The 10,335-nt window shown below is 46.8% G+C and overlaps 1 protein-coding gene and 1 long non-coding RNA gene across 11 annotated transcripts in view; one reads left to right on the top strand and one right to left on the bottom strand.

Moving 5' to 3' along the window:
- PAQR5 (progestin and adipoQ receptor family member 5) overlaps positions 1-4,792 on the top strand; it is a 69,973-nt gene extending 65,181 nt beyond the window's left edge. For all 8 annotated transcript variants that reach the window (XM_035708622.2, XM_025472337.3, XM_049104028.1 and 5 more), the window contains one exon: positions 1,512-4,792. In XM_035708622.2, coding sequence (XP_035564515.1) covers positions 1,512-1,753 — 242 coding nt within the window. In that variant the 3' untranslated portion in view covers positions 1,754-4,792. The remainder of the gene's footprint in view (positions 1-1,511) is intronic.
- Positions 1,569-10,172, bottom strand: LOC118352849 (uncharacterized). 3 transcript variants are annotated; one of them, XR_007407238.1, is made up of 4 exons: positions 9,681-10,172; positions 4,476-9,469; positions 4,125-4,361; positions 1,569-1,706 (listed from the first exon to the last, which is right to left on the bottom strand). It is a non-coding gene; the product is annotated as an uncharacterized LOC118352849 (long non-coding RNA). The 3 variants fall into 3 exon arrangements; XR_007407239.1 differs by having other exon boundaries at positions 9,646-10,172; XR_007407237.1 differs by having other exon boundaries at positions 4,476-7,975; positions 8,568-10,169.
- Positions 10,173-10,335: the final 163 nt, after the last annotated feature.

Raw genomic sequence — 10,335 nt, forward strand, 5'->3', positions numbered from 1 at the left:
CCTGGGGATGCGGCCTGGGGTGCAGGCAGCTCCCTGCTGTAGGGAGCTCACTGGCCACCCACCCAAGAGGACTCTCTCTCTCACACTCCCATTCCCGACTCTGTATCTGCTCAGGAGTGCAGGTGGTCAGGCTGGTCCTTTCCCGGGACACTTTTGAACACTTACTCTGGGATAAGTCCTGGGGGTACAACGCTGACTTTCTCTCTCTCTCTCTCTCTCTCTCTCTCTATCTCTCTCTTACTTCAAGAATCCTCTTTAACTCTTGTGTTGTATTCCTTGCTGGAACTGTCATAACAAAGACTCATAGACTGGAAGGGGGCTGGGGATTGTTGCTTAAATAAGAAATGTATTTTCTTATTATTTTGGCAGCCGGCAGGTGCAGGTGGCGTTGGGCTCTCCTGAGGCCTCTCTCCCTGGCTTGCAGACGGCCGTCTTCTCTGTCTCTCCTCCTAGGGTCTTTCCTCTGTGGATGTGCCTGCCCAGGCTCTAACCTCCTCTTCTTACAAGGGCACCGGTCATAGCGGGTCTAGTGACCTCCTTTTAACTTAATTGTCTTTTTAAAAGATCCTATCTCCAAATATGGTCACATTCTGAAGTACAGTGGGGACGGGGTGTGGGGGATGTTGGGACTTCGACCTTGGGAACCAAGGAGAGGGAGAACAATTCAGCCCTTACACATGCTCATCTTCTGGTTTCTGAGGGTTGTTCCGCAAATAGTCCTTGGCCCTGAGCAATGGACTCCTTTTCTCACCACTACCAACTCTGCACATCCCTGCCTGCCCACTCCCACCCCCTCTGCTGGCTCCTCCCCTCTGTGTACGAAAGGCTGCCCAACCAGAGTCCTGGTCATGGGGAGGAAGAGCTCCTGGTCATGTCTGGGATTAACCAGCAGGAGGGAGAGGACTGCCTCCTAAGTGGCCATCAGAAGGTCTGGCTGGCGACTCCTTTGGCATTGAAGTCAGGATGGGAATTGATGAGTCCCGGCTCTGAAGAGGTGAACTGTGTAGCAGGACATGATGTCAGACCTCTTCACCTGAAAAATGGGACTGACAGAGAAGTTGTCTGAAACATGGACTTGGCTATCTCGGCTGGGCTTTTAAGTTTTCTCACAATGCATTTTAATTTATTGAGGCCTACTTTACATACCAAATAATTCCCTAATTCTGAGTATTCAAGTCAGTGATATTTTTAGTAAACTGAGCAAGTTGGACAACCATCACCATAAATGAGTTCTAGAACATTATCATCACTCAGAAGACCTCTCGTGCCCAAGTACTGTTAATCCCGATTCCTACCCCCTGTGTGTAGCAACCTCTAATCTACCTTGTGTCTGAGAATTCGTCTTTTCTGGATACTTGATATAGATGGAATCTGACATCAATCTGACAAGTGGTCTCTTGTGCTTGGCTTCTTGCATCCAGCATGATGTGTGTAGCCTACATGCCATAGTAGAGTATCAACAGTCCATTTCTGTATTGCTGACCTTGGTGGCCTTTTCTGTGTTTGCCTAGGTCACAGTCACCAGCTATTCCATGTGTGTGTGATCCTGGCCACTTACATGCAGATGGAAGCCATACTTCTGGACAAGACTCTGAGGAAGGATTGGCTCCTGGTCAACTCCCGGCCCCTGTCTTTCCCTCAGATAGCTGGAGCCATACTTCTGTGCCTCATCTTCAGCCTCAGCAACATAATTTATTTCTCAGCTGCTGTGTATCGGATTCCCGAGCCAGAATTACATAAAAAAGAAACATGATTCAGACCATAAGCTTTTCATGCCAGATGTCAACATTAAGCTACAACATCCCAACCACTATAAGCCAGTGGCATGGTACCAGTTTGCCAAGGTCTAAAATATTCACAATGGTGGGTGTCTTGGAATTTTTGAGTAGGTTCATGTCAATAAGGTATTTAACTGGGGAAATTTCTCTGGATGTGCATTGATTCTGTATTATGATTTTAAAATGGGAAGATGGGTTCAATTAAGTCCTTTTTGGGCAAATCCTTCACATTTCATTAAGTTTTAAATTTATTTAAAATGGGTTTTGCAGTTCTCTTTAAACAGTTGGATTAAGCCTACCACCCTTGTGGCTTTGCTATTAAACAGTTGAATGAAGCTTTACTACCCTTGTAGTATTACCCTTTGAAAATGGAACTTTCTTCATTTGATGAGTTCCACACAGCACAACCTCTGCCCAAGAGGTCCACAGTGGGAGGGGAATAAGCCAGAAAGATCAGCAGAGAGAACATGAATAGGAGGAAGTTGGGTCTACGGGAACCCTAGAGACTGGGGAGGCACCCAGAATGAAGAGACCTGATTTGGGGAGGAGTCTTCTTCCTTTCTCCACCTAGTGAAGGGAATGAAAGTGAAGTGAAAGTGAAAGTCCTCTTTCCCACAAATCCGTTCTGCCTCAAAGTGCCAATTCCCCTGTCATATGGATTTGGATCTTCTTAAAAGTCCACATGGCTGGGTGTCCATGTTCTGTTTTGTTCTGTTTTCTTGTTGCTAGTTTGATGCTGCACAGTATTGTGTAGTGCAGGTCAAATATGTTATGTGTGGGAACTGGCGGAGTTAATCCCAGTCAGCCATGTTTATCTGTCACCTTCTAAATCAATGACATTACCATATTTGGGGCTGTTATACATTTGATGTTGCTTCAGCATTTCAAATATGCTGCAAATTTTAGTGTTCATGTGCAGAGTGTGCTAAAAGCCTTCCTAACGGTTTGGTCAACTGTAGTGATTCTCAAGCTTTACTGTGAATCAGAAGAACTTGGTGGGTTTGTGACAAAAGCAGATTTCCAGGCCAAATCTGGAGATTCTGCATTCGTAGTTTAAAAATGTAGGTCTTTAGAGATTTGCCCTAAATCTGAGCAAGTCCCCAGGTTATTCTAATGCAGAAGGGCCCCAGACCAAACTTGAAGAAATGCTTTGTGATGAATTCCATGAGGCACTGGGCTTATGGGCTTTGCTGTGATTGACCTAATTTTCCACACCTTATCAACCTAAGGATGTATCCCCTGCTTTCTACTCTGCACAAAACTGAACGTTTTCTCATCTGTTGCATTGGGAGTTAAAGTTTAGTGTTTCGTGGTGTTTTCTTCGGAGAGTCCAGAAATGCTGATGCAAAACAGTTTTTTAACAGAGGCCCATTAACCCCTGATCTGCATTTGCTAATGACTTAAGGGGTTGTCCATCACAAAGCAGGATCTTCTTTGCTGACTCAGGAACACCCCCATATCTTAGAATGCCGCCTCTATAGTTAACTGGCCCAGAAACTTGAATGGCCTGTGAACAGCTCATCGTCCAATCCTCTGAGGATAAGTAAAAATTTATATTGGATGAGAGTGGTCAAGAAATATGATTTCATTAGTTTTATTATCTGTTTATTTCCTCTGGGGAAGGTAGACTGATAAAATTATATGGCCTGGTAAATTTTTGGTACATTAATTGCCAGCTGCATGACAAAATTTAGTTTTTGGCAACAATCTGACATTGTTAGTGGAATTTTACCCCAGCAGGGTCTGTGGGCTTCCATTTCATCTTGCTGTAACTGCAGTTTTATGCTGAAAAGTACAAAGTTTAAATACCCTCTTCCAGTAATGCCAAAGACACGAAGCTTTTAAATATCTCTTATTTAGAGAGAGTGCATTAATGTTCTTTGGCTCAGAAATAGTTGAAAGATAATAGGTGATTAACTTGAAGGACCTTTAGATTATTTAATTTTTGGTTATGTGGCTTTTTCATCATACTTAATGATGGAAAAGAAATGGTAACAAAGTAGGACCGGAGTTTCATACTGTTTTTATATGTTTGGCAAATTTAGTCCCATTGTATACTTTTTGGGCAGTGTTACAAGTTAAAATTTGATAACAGTTTCCAGTGTACAGGATGGAAGCTTCTAGATGTTTGAGAATGGGTTCAAATATATTAATCACCATTAGGTATTAAGTGTAATATGGGTATAGTTTTGGTTAAGCCATCCCAGAAAGTCAAAAAGGCTGGCAGTGGGTGAGCTGAAGACCTCACCAGGAAGATGTCTTTTCATGTAGCAGCTCTCAGCGTTTTTTGAGTGTCTCAATACAACCTGGAGATGTGTCATACTCCCATTAGTAGCAACTGCTCACCATGGCACTGCCTCAGAAGGGATTGTGGGGGGCGGGGAGGCCACAAACTCCCCATGGGATGTCCCTCTTCTTCCTCTCCTTGCTTGAGAAGCACTGCTCCAAGATTTCCCAGACGCCACAGTTGTGGTGACACTTGAATGGGTCTGGATGAGGCCGTGTGGTCCACTTCTTCGTCCTCTGCTCATCTTAGAATTTCGGTTTCCACTGGTCAGTTTTTAGAGAGAAACGAATTTGTCCCTGTGGATTAGAATGAGAGGTGGGAGGCTTTAGAAACCACCTGAGTACAAAGTGATCTAAATAGCTGGTCTGCAGCAGTCTTTCTTGGAGTGCTTGATGTGGAACCCAGCTTACCTGAGAGGTAAGGTGAGGTGGAGGAGACCGGTGTGGTCACAAGTGTTGGCGAGACGCTTCATTTGGCTCTGTTGTGTCCCAGATGTGTTTTGGCCACGGCTCTATATGAAACACCTGTTAACCCAGTATGACAGCACTTTATAACATACTAGTTGATAATGCCAGTCTCTGATTTTCTAGCCAACAATCCATCATGGACGAAAAAGCAAAGACCCATTTCCAAACTCAGATGTTCTTCCAATCTAACTAATGTCTGGTTTTCTTAAACTGTGTGGGAGAAAAAAAAAAAATTTATTATAATAAAGGCCTGTTTCCCACTTGATTTGGTCATGTTTCCCCCTATCACACTGCAGACATGTTCATTATCATAAGAAATAGATTCCTGTACACGAGTGTGTTGCTAAATCATTCTGTGAATATTTATTTTGTACCCGATATGTATAGAATGAACACCGTTTTAGGAACTGGGGATAAGAGAAGTGAGGAAAACCCACCCTGTCCTCCTGCGTGGAGCCAATGTGCTGATTGTCAGTAGGAAAAGACAGATCAATTCAGATAGTAGTGAGTCCTATAAAGGAAACAGGCCTAGTGGAGAAATGGAAATGGGAAGGACACGGCAGGTGAGATTGGACAGCCACTCTGAGAAGCTGACATTTGAGGAGAGCCTTGATAGGCAAAAAAGGGCCTGCTTGGCAAGCATGTTGCTGGGCAGGTGTTTCAGGTTGAGGTGGCATATGTGCAAAGGCCCCATGACCAGTAGGCAGTTGTCCTGTTGGAAGGATGGAAATCAAGCCACTAATTCCTGAAATGTATATAACTCTAGAAAAAGTATGGATCACTTGACTTTTGAGAATTCTGGAATTTCTCCCGAGAGTGCTTTCTGGGAGATTGTGCAGGGGCTGTCTTTCCTCTGACCTCGTGGTACTTGTATGGGTACATGTAATATATGTATTTCAGACAAAGAGAGAATTGCCACAGCCCTTATCTTCACTCGGGGCAACAGATTTCTAAAATTGGCTTAATTCTTGCCTCCTTTAGAGCATGGAACAAGGAATTTAATCCAGCCTTTCAAAAATGTGTTTGATGATGCAAAATGTACATGGTCAGACCCAAATGGACAGATGAGGCATACCTTGGGAGGAAAAGGTCCTGGAGTTTTAAATTTTCATCAAAAGTCCCAAGTGATTTTTAATGGAGTTTAAGAAACATGAGTCTAGTCCAACCATTTTTTTTTTTCATATTTGGGAAAATGTTGCCAAATAGTATGAAGTATTCCCAGGTACTGGGGTGTCTGGCTGGAGCACTTTTCATCCTTCACCCTTTTGATGTTTACGTAACTCTCTTCTCCAGCAGTGAGAAAGGTGGCTCCCATTATCCACAATGTATTATTCGCTCAATCTTAGAATGTACAGAATGTCATTTCAGAATTACCAACCCATGTCTGCAAAAAGGCTTACTAATTAGAATTCAATAAATGTTTCAAGTTCTTTTTGTCTTGAGCCTTGAGGGCATATGGTCTCAATAGTCTAAATTACTTGGGTTAGTTATGGCCCTTTTATGTGGGTTATTCATTTGAAATATGGTTCAGAGCATTTGTTTCTTTTTGTATCAATTTTACAGCCTCTCCCCCCCCTTCCCAAGCTTGCTATTTTATTGTTTTTTGAGTATGTAAAACATTAACATACAGTCATTCATTTTCAAATGGCCTGGGGAGGGTCACATGGCCTGTAGATGTGAGACAGTGCTGCCACTGCCAGCAAGTGAACAGCAGGGCCAGGGACAGAGCTCCCAGAGTGGTGAGTGTTGAGTGTGTTTGAAGTGCCACAGGCATCCTGTCTTCATTTTACCACCTTCCCTCAAATGCTCTGGGCTTTGGCAGCTTTCTGGTCACTCGTGGTTATGAGTCCCACAGCTGGACTTGCATAGCTGAGTGTTCTGAGTTAATTATGGTTTGCATCCCCTGATGTGTCAGCCTCTCCCCTGTGATTTGCATAGGACCCTCCCAGTCCAGTTTGGCAGTTTCTTATAAAGTCAAATTCATACTTACAATAAAGACCAGCAATCCCACCCAAGAGAAATGAAAATCCCTATCCACTTAAAGACCTTTATGCAAAGAATTATAATTGGGGTACCTGGGTGGTTCAGTGGTTGAGCTCTGCCTTTGGCTCAGGTAGTGATCCCAGGGTCCTGGGATCCAGTCCTGCATCTCCCTCTGCCTATGTCTCTGCCTCTCTCTGTGTCTCCCATGAATAAATAAATAAAATCTTTTTTAAAAAGTATACCATAATTGCCAAAAGGTGGAAACAACTTAAATGTCCATCAGCTAGTGTGGATAAACTGTCATGCATTATACAAAGGATTACCACTCAGCAGTAAGAAGGGACCATGTTACTGATATGTGCAACACACACTTAAATATCAAAAGTATCTTGCTCAGTGAAAGAAGAGACCTTCTGGAAAAGTTAAAACTCTAAGGAAGTCAGAAAAGTGGTTGCCACAGGCTGGGGGTAGAGGAAAGTGATAGACCCCAAAGGGGCAGCACAGAGAAAGCTTTGGAGTGGTGGGAGGATTATACATCCTATAGTGGCAGTGGTTACAGGCCGCTGTGTTTGTTAAATACTAACACGGTACAACCGAAAAGGGTGGATTTTACTGGACATAAATTATACCTCCATAGCCTGACTTTAATAGAAGCCTCTCAGTTATACTACCTTCCTGTCTCCTACCATTATCCGTGGTCTGGATATCTAATTCTAGGGGAAAGTGCAAATCTTTTTTTTTTTTTTTTTAAGATTTTATTTATTCATGAGAGACACACACACACACACACAGAGAGAGAGATTGGGGCAGAGACACAGGCAGAGGGAGAAGCAGGCTCCATGCAGGGAGCCTGATGTGGGACTCGATCCCGGGACTCCAGGATCAGGCCCTGGGCCAAAGGCAGGCACCAAACTGCTGAGCCACCCAGGGATCCCCGAAAGTGCAAATCTTTTACTGGCTTTGGGGAACCCTTTGGGGGAAGAGATAATGTGTTAGGTATGAAATGCCTGTTTCTTTTCTTTTCCCTTTTTTATTTTATTTTATTATTATTATTTTTTAATTTAATTTTATTTTTTAAGAGAATATGCCAGAGGGGCGCCTAGCTGGCTCAGTCAGTCTTTGCTTCAGGTCATGATCCTGGGGTCTTGAGATGGAGCCCCACATCAGGGTCCTTGCTTGGCGGGGAGCCTGCTTCTCCCTCTCCCTCTGCCTGCCGCTCCCCCTGCTTGCACGTGCTCTCTCGCTCTCAAATAAATAAAAATAAAAATAAAATAAAGAGAATAAGCCAGAGAGCTTTAGTATGATTAGAAGCGAGGAAGAAAAAACTGGCCAGAAGAGCTGGGGGCTCCATGTAACTGGATCCTCAGCTGGATTGGATGCATCGATTCCTTCCAAACAAGAGCCTCCGTTGCTGGGTGCCAGGGTGCAACAGCACCACCTAGTGAGGCTGTGGAGATGAGCTGGTAGCGGGCACAGAAAGGAACAGTGGTGACCAATCTGAACAAAGCAACAGGTGCTGGGAAGGTGCAGGGGACCGGGGTGGATGGGGGGTGGGGTGGGGAGGGTGGTATAGAGTAGGGGCCCAGCATCCAGTGCCAGGTCATTGACAGATCTGCTGAGAACTGAGAGTAAGGAGGCATTGTCAGAGGAAGGCAGGGAGGAGAGCTTGCCAGCAGAGGGACTGCTCCATGAGCCTGGGGCACGGAGAGGTAATGTGGTTGGAGGGGTGCTGGGGGCCATGACAAGTGATGGGCTTGGAGAGGAAGAGCCTCAGAGCCCTGTGGAGGGCGTCTAGCCATGGGGAGCTACTGCAGTGTTAGAAGCAGGGGAGTGACATGACCAGATCTGTGGTTTATGAGTAGGTTCGGAGGGTAGCAGCAGGGAAGCCTGTTGGATTCCTATTGCAGTCATCCATACTGCAAGATGCTGAGTAGCCAAGGGGATGGAGAGAAATGGATTGAGAGGTTTGAAGGCTATTTTATAGGTAGAACTTTCAAGATGTGGTGAGTGGATGGTTGGAAAAGAAAGAGAGGCAAAAGTCCAAGATGGTACCTGGGACCCTAGGCTTGGGTGGCTTGGGTAGATGGTGATACCATCCACTGTGGGGTAGCAGGTTCAGGGGAAGCAATTAGGGTGCGGTAGGTATGAGGTGCCTGTGGGACACCCACACGGAGAATCCAGAAGGCAATTGGACATATAGGTCTGAAGTGGACAAGGACAAATTTGAATGGTATGTGAAGCGAGGAGAGTGACTGGGGGTGCCTGAGGAGAGGCCTCAGCTAGTGACCAGGTCAAAACCCTAAGCTACAACATTTAAGGGACAAAATACAAAACAACACACACACACACAACCCCCCCCTCCCGCAAAAAAAAAAAAAAAAAAAAAAAAAAAAAAAAACCTCACAAATGAGTTCTGAGAAAGAGGGGCTTAGGGAGCTTAGGAGGAAAAAAAGCTGAAGGCATAGGAAAAGAGGAATCAGTATTTTTTGTGCTGTTGAGAGGTCAAGTAAGGTAGGGTGGGGGGTGATGGTCTTGGTGAGAAGAGTTCCAAAGGAGAGACCAAGGCCACCTGCAGGGTAAAAGAGGTAAGTAGCCAGCAGCTACACCCAGTTCCTAAATAACACAAATCCCAACCTGCCATTTAACAACAAACTTCTGATGGTTCAAAGGCCTATACATAAAAAAAAAAACAAACGAACAAACACACGCAAAAAAACCATAAAAGCATCAGGAAAGACCATCCTTGTGTGTAACAATATGGGCCAGGGATATTAAATTATGTCCATTTCACCGGTGTCCAGCGAGGAGATGGGCCTAGAGCCCCGTGAGAACACAGATGTAGACACAGATTTGAGAGCGATGGGCCAAAGTGGGGTAGAATCTGTCCATTTTAGGAAAGAGCTGCTCTGGCCATTGCTCTTCAAGGGCAAGGCCCAAACTCCATCCGTTCATCTCTGTATGTGGCCACACAAAAATTCAGCGGGGTCATTGAAAAGATCAACTTGGCTTGACTCGCGAATCGAGGGGCATCCCATCCAGCAAGCAGAGAGGTGCTCCCAGGACCCTAAGTGGAAGGGTCTTCATAGGGAGGGTGGGGCTAGGGAGGGGTCAGTGACACAAGAGAAAGGACCTGGGGTGGAAGGCGGTGGTGGGGGGGGGTCCTACTCTGGGCATCATCTCCTCTTCCTCTTCCTTTGGTGCGGGCGGGGAGAGGAGGGGTCCCCGTGACAGGTGCCCTCATGGGTGCCCTGGCTGACCCGTTCTGACCACGCTTCTGGGGGAGGGGGGGCTGGGGCTCCATCTTGGGCGTGGGGTTTCCTTTATCACAGCGCCGGGGATCAGGCATTGGATGGAACAGCGCGTGTCTGCGGAAGGGCCGGGGGCAGCGGCGAGGGAGATCCGGGGAGGGTGGAGGGCACAGGGCGAGCCCGCGTGCGGGGCGGGGTGGAGGCCAGGGAGGGGGCCCGCGGTGCAGGGCTCGGCTCCCGGGCGGGAACGCTGCGGGCTGGGGGGTCCCCCGAGGCCCTGCCCTTCCAGCCGGCTTCCTGTGCCGCAGGGAAAAACCCCGCAGCCGCCCGGCCGGGAACGTGGGAGGGGGGGCGGGGTCTCAGCGCCTCCGAGGTCCGCCCCGCAGCAGCACCTCCCGCCCGCGCCCGGCGGTCGCCTAGGAGACCAGCCCCGCTTCCGGCAGAGCCGGCACGTCCTCCGAGGCCACGCCCCTTTCCTCCGAGGCCACGCCCCTTTCCCCGCGGGCGGGCGCTGATTGGCCCGTTTGAAATGCGCCGCGCGCGAGCTCACCTGGGCTCCCGGAGCGCCGCGC

The sequence above is a fragment of the Canis lupus genome, chromosome 30 (genome assembly GCF_003254725.2).
Source record: "Canis lupus dingo isolate Sandy chromosome 30, ASM325472v2, whole genome shotgun sequence".
NCBI classification, from domain to species: domain Eukaryota; kingdom Metazoa; phylum Chordata; class Mammalia; order Carnivora; family Canidae; genus Canis; species Canis lupus.